At 35.5% G+C, this 17,173-nt stretch overlaps 2 protein-coding genes across 2 annotated transcripts in view; both read right to left on the bottom strand.

Annotated features, from left to right (window-relative positions):
* Window positions 1-7,576, bottom strand: part of LOC148947086 (tyrosine-protein phosphatase Lar-like) — a 98,158-nt gene extending 90,582 nt beyond the window's left edge. Inside the window, exons 1-2 of the mRNA XM_089096508.1 lie at window positions 7,568-7,576; window positions 6,406-6,565 (exon numbers count right to left, since the gene is read on the bottom strand). Coding sequence (XP_088952634.1) covers window positions 6,406-6,565; window positions 7,568-7,576 — 169 coding nt within the window. The remainder of the gene's footprint in view (window positions 1-6,405; window positions 6,566-7,567) is intronic.
* A 2,678-nt stretch (window positions 7,577-10,254) lies between these two features.
* LOC148947084 (roundabout homolog 2-like) overlaps window positions 10,255-17,173 on the bottom strand; it is a 150,849-nt gene continuing 143,930 nt past the window's right edge. Inside the window, exons 5-6 of the mRNA XM_089096507.1 lie at window positions 13,893-14,029; window positions 10,255-10,353 (exon numbers count right to left, since the gene is read on the bottom strand). Coding sequence (XP_088952633.1) covers window positions 10,255-10,353; window positions 13,893-14,029 — 236 coding nt within the window. The remainder of the gene's footprint in view (window positions 10,354-13,892; window positions 14,030-17,173) is intronic.

Raw genomic sequence — 17,173 nt, 5'->3', positions numbered from 1 at the left:
TCTTTACATAGTTTTAACGTCTTCACAGTTATATAGTCTTCACAGTTTAATAGTCTTCACAGTTTAATAGTCTTCACAGTTTAATAGTCTTCACAGTTTAATAGTCTTCACAGTTTTAACGAGCAAAAGGAGATCATTTTTTGAAGTTTGTCCAGAACCGGAAATTTGTCACGCCAAAATTAACCGGTCCCAAAGGTCCTGTATACACCAGTCACTCTCCGAAATAAATACATGAAATAAATAAATAAATAAAAATCTCCTCTATCCTGAATGAGCATCATACTAAAACCAAATCCATACCTACCTACCAATGCCCGGAAGCTCATTCCGCATATCAGATTTAGCGAACAAGTTATGGGCATTTTTTGAAGCTTGCCCTGAACCAGTTTTTTGTTCACGAAAGTAAACCTATCCCAATGGCCTTGTAGACACGAATTGCTTTCCAAAATAAATGAAATTTAAAAAATTTCATTTAAAAAAACATCTAGTCTTTTCTGAAGAAATACCATACCAACATCACATCAGTGTCCACCAATGCAGAAAAGTTCATTTCCATGGCATTATTTCACACAAGTGTCCCTTCAGCTATGTACAATATCCCAGGGACCATTCCAAACCAGTTTAATCCTAGCCTTCCTGTTAATAGTGGGCCCTAGTCGATTTCCTGTCAATGCCTCGAAGGAGTCCTTTAGAACTTGTGCAATCAAATAAGAAAAACCGTGAGTCCGATATCCAAGACCCGGAGAGAGAAGAAAATAAATTGTTTAGAAAAGGATATTGCAACTGAGCAAACAAAACAAAAACTGCTTTCAGGAGGACTTAAGACATCAAATCATGGTCTACTTAAATGAAATCTACAACAGACATTTGAAGCTATCAAAGAAATGGAACAAATAACTAGGAGAAATTGGAACGGAGAAAACATGGCGAAAACGATGAAGAAAAAAGGAAAATAGAAAGGCAATTTAAAGCTTCTACTTAAAAGCAGATAACAAAATTTATGTTTATGTTCCAATCAAAGGGCGTATCAGACATTACTTTCTTAAAATAAAGTTATTAAGCTCCTGAAAGTATTTGTCTTGGTTTCTTGGGTCTTGGTTTCCTGGGCACATGTCCAAAGTATAAATACCTCTGAAAAGGTGGGGGGCGGCTTTTCTTATGGCCTGTTTGCAATAAAAAAAATACACTAAGGATTTTTCAGTCATTGCCAAAAATGCGATCCTAACAAATTCCATTAATCTTTTCATGTCCACACACAAATAAATTTCATCATTTTTACCTATCATTGCGAACAAAGTTATACAATTTTACATTAAAGGATCCAGTAGGAATTTCTAAGGAATCACTGAGCAAATACTTCGCCTATGTAAAAAAAAACGTTATATAAACACCCAAAATGTCTTCAGCAAACCTTTGAAAAGCTGTTCTGAGTGTCTTGACTTTTATTCAATACCTGCCAAAAAAAGAGAAAACAAAACACACAAAAAGCGTCCCCGAAAATTTTCAAATTTTTTTCATTCATGAGACCAAAGCAGGTCAAACTTAGCGAAACTATAACTTTGAAAAGAGTAATTTAAGGATCTGAGCTAGCCGTAATTGATATTTGGTTTTACCCTTTGATATGTTAACACACAAAAATACAAAATTTCAACAAACGAGATTTCTTACCAACATTACCAATTATATGTAATCCATTATGAAAAATAAATGTCCCCTTTATCTTCCCCATTGTGGAATGTATTGTAAAGTTTCGAAGGATTATAAAAATTAGATACGAACAAAAAGTAATTATTCTTATTCAAACCTATTTCAAGTTTAGATTGGAGCAGTTAGAAGCATTGCCCTAACTTTATTATAATTTTCACAATTATTCTCCGACAAGGTGCTATTAAATATTTGAAATGATTCTTGAAGCTAAGATTCCACTCCAAGTACCGTAATAATACGATGCAAATTTTAAGTTGAATGTTACGACACGCATATTACTCACAAAGAACTCATTAATCCTCAGTAAACTGAGACTTACCAAGAATAACTGCATAAAATTATATTAAAGAAGTTCCTTTTACCCTTAAATTATTTCGTCCTTGTTCAACTCCAAACTTCCAAACCAAATTTGAAATATTACAGCGCATTGGAAAACTGAATTTATTTACAGAAAATCTAGGTCATATACCTTTTTTTTGGGGGGGGGGGTATTTTTGATGAAAAATTAATTTTACAAGATTATTTTGAATATAGGTATCAACTTTCAGCTACGCTTGTCCAATGACAGGCATTTAAGTATCAACTTTCAGCTACGCTTGTCCAATGACAGGCATAACAAATAAAAAAACACAAGGTATGCTCTATTATGAGAAAGAGAGGATGAGGAGTGGAACTTAGGAATAAAGGAGTAAGACATCCTTAAGGATTAGCACGGGGAGGGATGAAATTGTAATATATATATATATATATATATATATATATATATATATATATATATATATATATATATATATATATATATATATATAAATATTACTCCTTATTCCCGTTATCATATTATATACCAAACAGGGTTGACAGTGTATTATTTTTGTGATAAGTTTTGAGTCTACATTGAACAAAATATATATATATATATATATATATATATATATATATATATATATATATATATATATATATATATATACATAGCTGGATCTACTTAGATTATAATTACTGTACGAAAAGAATGTAACCTTATGATTCAATTAGCAATGGCACTTTTTTTCCATCCCGAAGGGCAAATGTCTTGCCCCAGAATAGGGTTAGGAATACCTTCAAGATTGTCACCACTCCCCAGCCCAAGACAAAGTTTAGTGCTTTTTTCCAGCTTTAGCTATGAGGGCATAAAAAGTTTACAGTTTTATGTGCATGATATATTTCTGTATGGAATTTAAAACAAGAGACAAGAAATGAAACTAGGAAATGTCTACTTTGAATTGCATAGAAAAGCTTAAAGGGTTTCCGAGATATCTCCATTCTCAAGTCTGTTGGTTTCTAGAAAAAAAAAGAAGAAATAATATCCCTACTTTATTCGAAACCCGGAAAGGGGAGATTTTTAAGCAATAATAGAGAAGGACCACTTTCCGTCAAGTCGTCTTGCACCTGCCCTAAATCAATGCAACTTTGAGATTTATAAACAGCCCTCACTTACGTCAAGGAAGGGGTTTCGGTATTCCTACGTCAACAGTTTCCTTAGCTATAAATCTTGAAAATTCTATGAATATAGGTCTAAGCTTGGCATAAAATGCTATATAGCGTATATATGCTATATAGCGCAAATAGGGTGGTCCCCGAACAGGGTCGGTGGATGATCTAAGGAAAGAGTTTACAGAAACGGGTTCTTACTGGGAGGGTGTAAAGAGGGAGGTTTTGAATTGATTGGGATGGAGGAGGAGCGGGCGCAGATACGTTGGGGTCGGTCAGCTTGGTGCTGCAGTGAGTTGTAAGTAGTAGTAGTAGTATACAGCGGGCGTAACTACATTGGGCTCGGTCAGCTTGGTGCTGCAGTGAGTTGTTAGTAGTAGTAGTAGTATACAGCAGGCGTGGCTACGTTGGGCTCGGTCAGCTTGGTGCTGCAGTGAGTTGTTAGTAGTAGTAGTATACAGCGTAAAGCTCGGATAAGCACATCGAATACAAATAAAAGAGAACATGTAAAGGGGAGAAACCGATAAAGGCGACGTAGAACCTTAAAAAGTCACCGTATCTCGACCATTAAAAGCTTTTTCAGTTAAAATTATTTAGAATTGATTGGGCTGTCATTCTATAACTTGTAGAGCTTGCATAAGAGATCCGAATGAACAAAAAAGAACTAAAAGATGATACCCACTCTCCTAGAGACTTTTGAAATATTATTTAACGTCCCCCGTTTTTAGCTTGATACGGAGACATTCAGATTTAATCAAATTTGTATCATTAAAAAGTGTGAATTTTAATTTTTTGATTAAACGGAGCAGAATTTTTAAGTTAATAAAAGGGCAGTCTCTAAAAATGTTCTAGCCAACCTATTAGGAAAAGAAATAAAAATCAGCTGAAATGAAATATCATTTGAGCAATATGAGAGCTTTTTGAGCTCTCAGTGGTGCTACTCGCTTTGATTCAAATCCTTGCCAACATAAGAGACGCATTATTTATCCTGTAGGAAAATTGAATAGACAGCACTTTGCTTAACAATTAGTAAAAGATTATATTTTCTTTATTTTAAACTAGCCTCTGATTAGCTTGTCGGAGTGTTAAAACATTTAAGATCCCCTATTATTTTTTTATAAAAATTTTAAGTAAATATCATTTTAGCAATTCGGCAGCTTTGGGAATTCACTGTGGTGCTGGGGACACTCGCTACTGGGCCATGTCGGGACTTGTGATGAGTTGTAGATTATGAGTGTGGGATTCATACGAGTTCCTTTTAATCATATTAACCTTACAAGTGTGTATGAAGTGTTTTGTGTGGGCGGGGAAGGGAGAGAAGTAAGATATTTTTTTCTGAGGAAGTGTAATATTAGTTGTTTTGAGTTTTTTGGGTCGTTCCAAACAGGCTAGTGTGAGTCGGGACTTATTATGAATGTAATGTGGTAATGTTTATCTTTGTTTTGTTAGTATTATATTGATATTCATATGTTGTGTCTTTTTTGACACATTTTTTAATAAATAAATAATATATTTGTTATTTTATAATCTCCGCGGGAAAGTATGATCGAAAATTTAATTACAAATACCGGGATTGCATTAAAAGACGTGAAAATGAACAATGTTAAATGCAGAAAAATTAGAAAAAGAATCAACCTGTAGTCAATTCCAAGAATTGTAAAAACAAATTAAAACATAAGAACAGAAAAAGTAAATCATTAATGTCAAAGGCTATAAAATACGAGTTTATGCACCTACTAGTAACTGAGCAGGCTCTTGCTCAATTATCTTAGCACCTTGATTGTTAAGACTTTTATAGATAAATAGTAATCTAATTGTTATTAAAAGTAAAAAACAGAATTAAATAAAAGTAAGGATAAAATTCAATTTAAACTTCATTTGAACGTTTGGACCTTCATAAGTCTATATTTTATAATAATAACGAGAAGTATAATTTTAATTTACATTACAAATAACTCTTTCCCAATTTTTGTAGAAAAAATTTGTCACCAATCCAGCCCTCTCCCTCCCCCCAGTTTTCTCCCACGTTTTTTTCAACAAAATACAACAAAAGATCATAGTCTTGTGTTGGATCAAGCCGGTGGGAGTGCAGCATCTTCATTAACTTTGATAATTTTATGCTTATAAAAGCGACCTCTCCAGTATGTTTTGTTGAACATTTTTTTTCCTATCACTCTGGTTCTAACTTTGTCATTCAGGACCAAACACATCAATAACTGCTCGAACATACCCCTAAATTTAAGTTAATTTATTATTATCAGAGAAGATCATCTGTCCACATAGAAAAAGAGAGAGTCTACTAGTGAAAAATCTTGTGACTCATTAGTTTCTCGTTCTTTGTCTTACTTAAAACTTCATGAACAAAAGGAGCAATCCGGCTTAGCCGTTCTTTTTAAAACGGAGCAATCCGGCTTAACCGCTTCTCGTTCTTTTTCTCGTTCTTAAAACTTCATGAACAAAAGGAGCAATCCGGCTTAACCGTTCTTTTTAAAACGGAGCAATCGGGCTTAACCGCTTCTCGTTCTTTGTCTCGTTCTTAAAACTTCAGGAAGAAAAGGAGCAATCCGGCTTAACAGTTCTTTTTAAAACGGAGCAATCCGGCTTAACCGCTTCTCGTTCTTTTTCTCGTTCTTAAAACTTCATGAACAAAAGGAGCAATCCGGCTTAACCGTTCTTTTTAAAACGGAGCAATCCGGCTTAACCGCGTCTCGTTCTTTGTCTTGTTCTTAAAACTTCATGAAGAAAAGGAGCAATCCGGCTTAACCGTTCTTTTTAAAACGGAGCAATCCGGCTTAACCGCTTCTCGTTCTTTTTCTCGTTCTTAAAACTTCATGAACAAAAGGAGCAATCCGGCTTAACCGTTCTTTTTAAAACGGAGCAATCCGGCTTAACCGCTTCTCGTTCTTTTTCTCGTACTTAAAACTTCATGAACAAAAGGAGCAATCCGGCTTAGCGTTCATTTTATTAACTCAGACTTTGACAGAGTCAGAAGCGTGTAAACAGGATAGGTTTCTTTCTGACACACGCTGAAGTAATAATGTGAATTTCTAAAACACGCGACGTCACAAAAGTGTACAAGAGTACACTTTTTAACGCGGACGTGTAAGGCAGATATATTTTTCTCTTTAAGCTCTCCTCACTCTTTCATCTTCTCCTTTTTCCTCTTCTTCCCACACCTTCCATTGAATTCTTTCTCCAAATTAGTTTTCTAAATGATCAAATACTTACCAGGATACACTAGAAGCTTTGCAGAAGACGTTTGTTCACCTCCACTATTCTGTGTTAAGCATTCATATCTTCCTTCGTCCCTTTCACTTCGGATAACATCAATGCGAAGAACCGAAAATCCAAGGCCTGGAATCACTGTGAATCTATTTCTGCTTATAATCTGAAAGAAAATACACTTACACCTTAAACAGTATACAACATCAAACGCTAATAAAACAATCACAAGTCAATAGCTTGCAGATTGCAAAATAACATCAGAGCTACTTTGCAACTTACTAAACAATGCACAGGCCGGGAAATTGTTTTATCGGGTGTCACAGTCATAAAACAAAATCATTTGATAATTTAAACAAGAAGTGACCAGAAATTCAAAAATGAATTTCTGGTTAGGTCCTTGTGCCGAACCCGTATCTTCAGACCTTAAACGGTCCTTCAATGTTCCTTCAAGAAACAAATTATGCTAATAGATTGCGAGGCTGACCTTGATGCTATGACGTCCTTCGGTGGAAACCCAATGGCGTCAAATGAGAGGTGGAGAAAGCAGGGGCAAGTACCCCTCTGAATTTTATTACTCTCCCTTTGATCTTGAAAAAATACCTTTTTAGGGTATTTTCATTGAAAAATGAGTTTCGTGATATTTTTATATAAAATTTTTTTATTTTTTTATTTTACAAAAAATTTTCAAAAGATTTTTATTTTACAAAAATTGAAAAAGCGGTTTGTCCCCTAAATTTGGAAAAATACATTTTGCCCCCCTCCCTCTATATTTTCACAAATTGAACCACTCCGTAGATCAGGAGGACTGGCATCTCCTTGGTTTTCAGGGTCAATGGCTATACAGAAACCAGAAGAGGAGAGGAGATATTGAAATGATATCCAAACTTCCTCCAACTTCTTTTATTAGAAGAAAATTCCATGTCAGAATTTATAAATCTCAAAATCGCCAAACCTCGATATCAAAAACACATTACTTCTACCACTGGATTTCTTTTGGGTCAGTTATTTGGTTGTCTATCCTGTTCTCAGAGATTACTCTCTTTCTGGGGCGAAATAAAGTAAATCTTTTACTGAGAGAACCAGGAGACAGAATAAATATAGAGTTTTTCCACTCTTAGTGAGGCAAAACACAAATGTCAAAGACAAAATTTCATATCGCTAATACCACCTGCATTGTATCCCCGGAAATAAATAAAAATTTAACATTTACTAAAACGATTCTATTATCAGTAACTAAAAGAATTCTGGAAGAATTGTACTGAAGATAAAAGGAAGATAATTGAAATGGGACATATTCCTTTTGTTTGAGATGATAGAATTACCTTACTGAACAGTGGTGACTGGTATATGATATGGTTGACTTCCCTCAGATATGACTGAGGAAGTAAAGTGCAATTTTTATGGGTTTAGAAAACTTTTCAGCGAATAATTTTTTTCTAGGAAATAATTCGTTGTGAAAGAATCTCTGGTAGAAAGTTGGAAAAAATAGTGGTTTTGAGGAGTAATAAGTGAGCTTTCAATATTTTTATTTTTAATATAAAAATGAAAATTAAAAAAGGCTTCTCCTAAATACAATAATTACTATTTAATTTTCATGCTATACCTCTTCTGTTTTAGAATCACAGATAGCTGTTTAATTGGACTGAAACACCATCACTTCGTTCACAGTGATGCGATTTTTCTAAGGGAAAACGGCTCATGGATAACGGATGCAGGGAAAAACAAATGTTCACATAGATAAACGGTTCATGCAGTCGTTGAAGCATAAAAACTAGTATGATGTACTTAAACAGCAGAGACACAGGAGTGGGCTATATCAAGTTCTAAAAAACAAGAAAAAATATTCAGTAAGCAAGCTTGTATAAGACATCTACGCCTAGTTAATGATAGGATTCTTATCTTATAAGTCCATTTCCTTGAAAATGTCCTCCCAGGCCATGAGGATTAAACGTTTCTTTGCGTGGTCCTTATGTCCTTTGTCATAAATAATTGGACGACTTCTGATATGTTGGAAAAACATTTCAATTCAAAATTACGGATGCTTTTTTTGACGGCTCAGTAGAAATACTTTGACACAATCGTCGAACCTTTATGACCCACAAACTCGCGGCAAAAACAAATTAAATTTGACAGATCACGCAAAAACGGGTGTTCTTGCGCAAAAACGAAGAAAGGCGAACCAAGGGTATACCTTAATCCACACTAAGACGGAATCAGTTTTCAAACAATTTTATAGTCACGACTTCAGGCAACATCCCTGCAATCCTGGAAAACAGATACCACGTGAACTGGAAAAAGGTAGCACACTCATTTGATATACAAGAACGATGTTTTTTTTCCGATAAAAATCGTCATATCCGGTGATTCTGCTTATTCTGATTCTTTTGTTATATTATTTTATTTTGTTATGCATGATGGTAAGAATGAGTAAAAAATGTAAAATCATGCATCATAGATCCCCAACTGCAGAGTCCATGGGCATGGAAGAGGAGTTGGTACAAAGCGACAATGAATCCTTGAAAACTGTCAAGGAGAAAAGACTCCTTAGCTCGCAGCCAGCAATCCCGGAGGACCTGGAAAGTCTGATGGATGACATCATCCCAGTAACCAAACCGGAAAGGCAGTTCCAGGTTGCTATAAAGGATACATTGCAATAAGCTTGCTTGAGTATTTTAGATACTTATAATCTTGTGAAATAGTGTTTTGATTTCATGGCTGGTAAATGAAACTTGGGAACTTTATAAACTAGTCTCTTATTTTCTGCAGGCTACTTAAGGATTTTCTGCTCTTAATTATGTTTCGTTGCGTCGGTTTTGCGTCTTAAGTAAAGCGCTAGTTTATCAGAATTCTACATATATATGGAAATGTATATTGCAATTTATCAGAAATATATTGCATAAACTACGGAGCAGTAATTTTTTCGTCTCTTTAAGCTTCAACTTCGCTCTTTCCTTTCGCCAGAAAAACTTTGCTTTTCTAAAGCTAATCTTAATAAAGAGATAATTAGTTATCATTTGGGTAGATTCACTACGGTATTCCAGGTTGAAGTATTTGAAATAAAACAAGTAGCTACAACACTGATGCAAAACGTTAGTACATGTTTTAAGGCTCTTCAGAACATAAAGAGTCGTCAAAGAAGTGAATTGGACTGCTACGAAGCAATGAATAGTCTAACATCCAAAGGATACAGAATTACTCTGGACTGGGTCCCAGGACATTTTGGGATCGAACCTAATGGGACAGCAGATGATGCAGCCAAGGCTGGAACAGCACAGACAGAAGATGCGCCAGAACCTTTCATACCTAATTTTTCTAAGCCAATGGGCAACGGTAGTGGAGAGGTGGAGTAATGGAAAAGTGTAACAAAACTGGCATAGGAAGGTGGAATACAAGGGAAAGTACTCTCGGAGTTTAGTCTCACACTGAATAAACCTCTATTACGACTAAGAAGGTCGGAGATAAGAATGATGATTGAAACCATAACAGGCATTGGGAACTATCGAAAGAGCCTTACCTAAATTGGGAGGACTAATCTGCATTTATGCCAAAAGTGCAAGATGACCTTAGATACAAGAAGAATGTCCAGATAGGAGTGCACATCGGCTGAAGATTTTTCATGGTTTTAATGTTAAGCTGGAGTTTATTGTGAGGGTAGGAAGGGTCCAACAGCTCGCAAAGTATATGGCAAGGGTGGGAGGTCAAATTCATAACTTGCTTTCACGTCCAATAATTAGTGGGTTTTTTTTTTTAGGGAAAATAGGTAGAAGTAATTAGCCTCTGTGGCCTGAGCGTCAACCGAGAGGTTTATAGGTCCAAAACGGCCACTAATTACAACTGCAAATACAAGCTTTATTATCGTAGCTCAGCTACTTCGTTTAAAATATTCGAGAGAATATGTTCGGGAAGCGACCAATTGGCATGAAGCACTTTGAATCCTGGCCGATCATTACCCTGCAACAAAAATATCTGTTTTCCACAACAGAGCCCTGAATCTTTCAGGTTCTGGTAAATACAACATTTTTTTATTTATTTTTTTTTGAAATCTGAAATATGAAGAGGGCTAACATCCCAAAGTGAAAACTCACTTTGGCACAGGAATATTCTCATATTCTCGACAAATCCCAAGCCCTGCTGAAAAGCTTGAACAGTAAGCATAACATTCTTGATTGTAGCTTACCTAGTTTCAGAATCCCTACTTCTGGCGCAGATAAACGAACTTTGACTTATAAACCAATCAGATTACTTAAAGTGGAAATCTACAGGAAGCTACCGGAGGCTAAGAACTCGCAGTTTTGCCATCGGGAGCTGGCATAAAACAAGAGACTAACATAGGTAAGAAACTAATGATGTCAGATGATATGCTGCGAGGTCCAATTGCACTAATGGAGGAAAGTGAAAGAGCAGTCGCAAGGAGTTGTCTTGAACATTCAAAATAAAGAATAAACTAAAAATCTTACTGGGAATTCACATCTAGTTAATCATTTCTTTATTACAGCTATAACTAATTCGCGATCATATTCCATTACATATAAACGCGTAACTAGAATGCTTCTGGTGGTTCTGGTTTACTGACCAGACAATGAAAATGTGAAGATAGTGTATAGAAGTGGTTACTGAGAATATATAAGATGACTTAACACCAAATAAAAATATTTTTAGACCTTTCAGAATTTCTTAGGAACTGAAAAAAACAGCAGCTTTGAACATGTTGTTAATGTCGCTGGTTATTTAGTTTGGATCGGGAATCAGTGGTGTGACTCTGTAAGCTCAGCCAGAGTAGACCCAGCCCTAAATAGAATCTGAAGAAATCTGGAAAAGATAAACAGGAAGGCTGTGCGAAAGCACAAGATGGCTTCCCTCCCCCGCCCCTATTATTATTCCTGGCTGAAGAGCCATGAAACACGGGCCCGCACCACCGGCAAGGACTGTAACGCCCAGTGCCGTATTCTTTACCGTTTAAAACACTTTGAGATAGAGGGGAACTGTCCACCGGTACTCGGCCTCGTGCAGCTGGATGCTGCTACATGTTTGAACTATTGATAGAAGCTAAGCATTATGCATCCAAATTACTAAACAGGAATGAGTTTAGGATCTTAATAATTATAAGCCTGGGTGGGGGGGGGGGGGTATGTGCACGCAGAGACGTCGATAGTCGTAATATATAGATATCTTCTTATCGTACATTATATTTCTGTCTTTTCTTTTTCTTTTAGGCTGGTTACCAGTGTTTCAGCCCTATATGTTAATGTGTCTTTATAAACCAAAGAGAGTATTCTAATTTTAATAAATAAATAAAAACAGAACAAAAGAAGTCAGTCAAATTTTTTGAAAATACTGCTAAAAATATAATAAACTCAATGATGCGCAATAAGTTCAGAAGGTTAATATACTGAAGGTAAGTAATGACCAAAATTAAACGTTAACATTAAAAATGCAAGATGGTAAAAAAAAAATCTTATAGCTTTTCTTTTTGCAATGAGTGGGAGTCATTACAGAGACCATCTGGCGCAGCTCCCTTGGATAGCGACTCCTGATTGGATTGTGGTGCGAGGGGGAACAGTTCCCGAACCCAGAAATTTTTTAAAGCCTTTAGACAACAAACAGTTTAAAACGTTTCACGTCTGTCGAATAAGGTAAGTGTCCATTTTGGAAAAATTGTAAATACTGATAATTCAAATAAGGTTCCTTAAATGACGGAGAAAACTTCAATATACTGCCTACAAGACGTCCATCGTCAAGTCTGAACGCTCTGTACCTAAAAATCTTAGCATTCCATCATAAATTTACATTTCACTTTCGCCACTATCATGCCAAAAGAGGAAATCTATTTCCGAAAACCTTTTAGGTATCCTATTCATAGAGACTAAAGGTATCCCATTCGCACAGAGAGAATCAGCAGGACAGTATAGATTAGGTAGTTCAACGCATGATTGCACCTACATTGCTCTTATGCTCATCCCTTTGAGAACAGCTTAATAAACGGTTTTGGGCAAATATATGAGAATTGTGAAATTGTCAGATGCGCCCGTTAGGCCTGACTGCGACAATATGCTATAGTGGAGATTATAGCATCGACTGTTTAGCAGCCCTTTGGAGCCATTGGGAACAAATTAGCACACAATGTTTTGCACACACCTCAGATGTGCGAAGTTGTCAGATACGGCCTTTAGGACTGACAGCGGCAATATGCCATAGTATGATAGACGATTGCATAGCTTTTAGGAGCACACTATCCCGGTTCAGGAGACACGGGGTGGATTTTGGCTAAATGCCAAATGACAGCACTCCTTCAATGATACACGTTTGTAATGTACAGGAAAATCAATTTTCCTTTTGTCTAACAGAACCATTTTTTTTTTTTTTTTTTTTTTTTTTTTTTTTTTTTTGAAAATGCTCCAATCAAAAGTTGTAAGCATTCAAACTTTGAAGTAAAATAGGATTGGAATTCAACAGTGGAAAGCTTTACATGCCAGAAACTGGATAAGTACGAGCTAAATCAAGTAATTATCCCGGAGCAAATTTTAAGTAGTCTAAAACTCTACCAAATTCTTTAAACTTTAGCGCTCACATCCCCCTTCAGACGGCAATGGAAAGTAACTTCAATACCTAAAATGACACCACTTCTACGATGCAATTTACAAAAAAAGGCACGCAGGTTTAGTTCATAGTTTTTTCTGTTTTTTTTTTTTTTTTATAATTATTCAGTTTTTACGCGAAAGCTTAAACGATTTGCTTTGATACGAAGGTGCTTACAGTTTGGAACTTCTAGGAAGAGAGGGAGTAAATAGAAGAAGAGAGAGAAAGCGAGAGACAAAAATCGAGAAAAGAAGGGAAAGAAACAGTGAGAATTAAGGCTAAGAGAGAGAGGAAATCAGATAGGATCCTTCCACTCTGATTTCTCGATATTTTATCAGGAAATATATGCGAAAACCTGTGTTTTGTTGTGATTTCTATTTAGCTTTTATCACTTGACTTTTTTTTTTTAATATATTCTATTTTTCTTTGTTTCACTTTTTTCATTATTATTATTTTTGCTACCTCCTCTTTTTTGAATTTGTTAAGATTTATTGACATGAATGACACTTAACCAGGCCTTTTTTCAAGCATTTTTTCTGCTTCAGTGCGACGTGTTGTCATATTCAGTTGTGTTGATTTTAATAAAATTGTTTTGAATTCAATTTGAATTAATAAGCTTCAACACATTACCTTAGTTTTATATTATATATACTTCGCGCAATTAAAAAAAAATATAAATTAAATGTGTGAGCAAGAATTTTGCTATTATACATCTACATTATTTTAAAAAGTAGAATAGAACCATATTGAACAAAGAAAGGAATTTATTTTCTCCGACAGAAACACTTACATACTGCCTAAATTTGACTGCCTAAATTTGCCTAAATTTGGAGAGGGATAGAATAATAAATCGATGAGTGTGGTTTAGCTATTATGCTTAAGTTCTTTTAAAAGATAGAAATAAAGATACGAACCTTTTTAGGAGATTTATCTCCGATTTTTCTCCAGATAATTTCCGGTGATGGATGACCAGTTGCTTTACAGAAAAACAACACAGTTCCACCATTCTTCACGTACTGATCCCTTGGTTTCTCTATTATAATAGGCGATCCTGAAAGGGAAAAGGAAAATCAATTACTTGTCTGGTTATATTTCCACAGCAGACATTATCAACTATATTAAGTTTTCTTTTGTCTTTGGATATGTTAAAAAGAATAAATATAGCTGATTTAAAATCGTAAAATAATGCAAAAACCTTATTGCATTTGTTTTCCATCACTGACAGACAATGAAAATCATCCTCTGGGAAAGAAAATGGTTAGTGACAAAAATCAGTTGTAACCGACCACAATTAGCTATATTGAACACAAGGCCGTATCCAGGGGAAGGGGGGGGGGTTACCCCCCCAAATGTTTGTCAAACTCGTAAAAACATAACAAACATTCATATAAACAAATTTTTTGTGTTTTTTTTATTTTATTTTTAACCCACCTCCAAACAAAGATCCTGGATACGGCCCTGATTGAATACAAGGTAGACCTGACTGCCATTGAAAAAGGCAAAAGATTTAAGTTAGTCAATTACACACTAATCACTAACATAAGCACAATTAGCCAGGTGAGTTATCCCCTCCCCCCCTTCAACAATCGTTCCAAAAAGACTATTTACAATACTTAAAACTATTATACGCATATAAGCTGCAAATAGCTGTACCCAAAATAAGAGAGCGGATAAAGGGCAACATAAATAAAACAGTGACTTTTTTATCGTTCCTAACATTCGTTTGGGAGGTGTTTATCTAGTAGTAATATTTTCAAATGCTGGTCAACTCGAAAGGTTTAGGCGAGACGACATTGGGACAAAAAGGTTTTAGTCTCAGAAGCCAAAGACTATTATACAATTTTATGCAAGAACTAACAAATTGAATCCATGCTATTGAGCTATGTGCTAGTTTTTAAATAATTAATAAATAATTAATTTTCGGGACTTAAAATCTCGAAGACAAAATGTTCTCGCAAAAAGCAAAGTTACTCGCTAAGAGACCATATTTTCGTTCTTCTGTGAAATGATGAAAAATGCAAGACGCAAGAAATGCACTGCATTTTAAGGTACGACGCTTGGTATTTTAAGTTAAAGATACTGCACAGAAGGGCTTGGTAACATAGCAACAGGTTAAATATCCAAATCACTAAACCTTATGACTATTTTCCCCACTTTGGGTGAAACACTTTATATATTACTGTTTCTCTACTGTAATGATGATCTACAGGTATTAATACTATAAAACTACTCATTGCACCAACAAGTCACCTAGGGCCGACAGAGTTGCGAACGCCTTTTGTCCACGCCAATCTATACAAAGCTTCGCTCTATAATCCCTCCCATGAAGTTTCAAATTAATCAATTTTTTCTTATGACCTCTTCCCACCTCGTTTGAGGACCTTCTTTTTCTTAAGCCAAGATAAATGGCCAAAGATGATGATCAAGTCTGAAAAAACCCTCAAAATCTTCCTATTTGACATCTCTTGGTTCAAAATGCAATGAGTATCACCATTTTCCAAATACATAATTTTCCAGACAATACTAATTGCCCGCAATTATAAAGGATGATGGAACTTGACTCAAGTCCCATACGTCCTCCAAGCTTGTTCCTTTAAAGCCGTTCTCTTCTTTCACCAGGCTGTTGACATCATTGCTATAATAAATTCTATCTTTGAAAGACGGAGAAGGTGCGGTTGCTGATCGACGAAAAGTTGTGTTTCAATGAAACAATGGAAAGAAGATTTAAAACAATCAATGACAAAGAACAGTTACCAAAACACCAACAGTTCCAACCTTATCACCGAGTCGTCCCTCCTGGAAAAGTTGTAATACATAAAACGGAAGTCATTTATGTCAAATCAGTGAGGTGTTGAAAATTATATTTGTATAAATTACAAGGAGCATGGGCATAAATGAGGATAATTAACCAAAAAATGGCCACGGTATCAAATTCAGCGTTTTATTTGATCTTCTGTATCGTAGTTTATTTTGTTATTTCAGTCTTCATTTCCATCAGCTTTCCGTATCCCACATATATGATCAGACTACATTATATCTAAACTTTTTTGAATTGTGAATTCAGACTACCGAGTTGTCGTGAAGACCTTCTTTCTGACGTTTTTGGATTATTCGCTAGCGCTGCCATCTATTTCCACGTAAATTGACAATACAAAAAAGATGGGTCTCAATATTGAACCATAGGGTTATATAATATATTTTATTAATGATCAGTTTTCCATAGGGTTATTTAGACCTGTCCCGATAGATTCTCCTCTTGTAGCCTTTCCCGTGAGTAGGTGTCAATAAATCATCTTTACCTATATATTATTCTGGCTAAAATGGAACTGGGAGGGTTTCGAATATATGGTTCAAATCAAATTATTCTTCCCAATCATTCCAATGAGCCAGGAAGTGAAGGAACGTGCTATATTCGTACTGTTTTCCCCTTCTTGTTCTTGCTACAGGACCAGGTGTTTTTAGCCTCACCTGGCATCAGAAATTCAGATATTATATGGGAATCTGTTTAACCGAAAGCGTTTATGGTCAGTGCCTGAGATTTTTCTTCCACGCCTGGCTGACAAGAGTAACACGAGTATGCCAACAGTGTTTGCTCTGTTACTTTAGAACGGTTTTTCTTTCTTTTTTTAATTAACTTTCAAAGGACTTCTCGACTTAATGACATTTTTCTTAGTGATGGCTTAAGCTGAATTAGCAATAAAATATTGTCAACAGACAGTGAAAACCCTTAAATCCATAATTTATGCAAAATTTCTTCAATGCATTTCTGTATAGCAGACTTCAAGATAGCCTGATAGTCCCAAGAATTATTATGATATGCAGCAAAGGTCTAAAGCTATTGAGGCCTGGAAACACAAAATCTCAAATCTTTACATTTATTTTCATGTAGTTGTTTTTTTTTCTTTACGCAGCTGAACAACTTGAAAAATACACGTCCGAATTTTACACTGACTACTGGCAATATCAGCTGCTGGGTTAATAACCTGATATAAAGCCCTGGTAATAACTTTGAATGTTTGATTTCTGCCAAGACTTGGCTGTTGGATGAAAAGCGTTTCTAGAGAGGGCCTAAGCTTTGTCTTCTCCGCCTGGCTGACAAGAGTAACACAAGTAAATCCAGTCTGAAACTTAATTAAAAGAGAAGAGATTTATTTGAATTACCGGATTTCCAAAAGATCTTCAGCCTCGAATCTGA

Source organism: Artemia sp. Qi Xiang Cuo, chromosome 11 (genome assembly GCF_049724085.1).
Source record: "Artemia sp. Qi Xiang Cuo chromosome 11, ASM4972408v1, whole genome shotgun sequence".
Classification (NCBI taxonomy): domain Eukaryota; kingdom Metazoa; phylum Arthropoda; class Branchiopoda; order Anostraca; family Artemiidae; genus Artemia; species Artemia sp. Qi Xiang Cuo.
The sequence above is the reverse complement of the archived record's forward strand: the minus strand, read 5'-3'. Positions and strand labels throughout refer to the sequence as shown.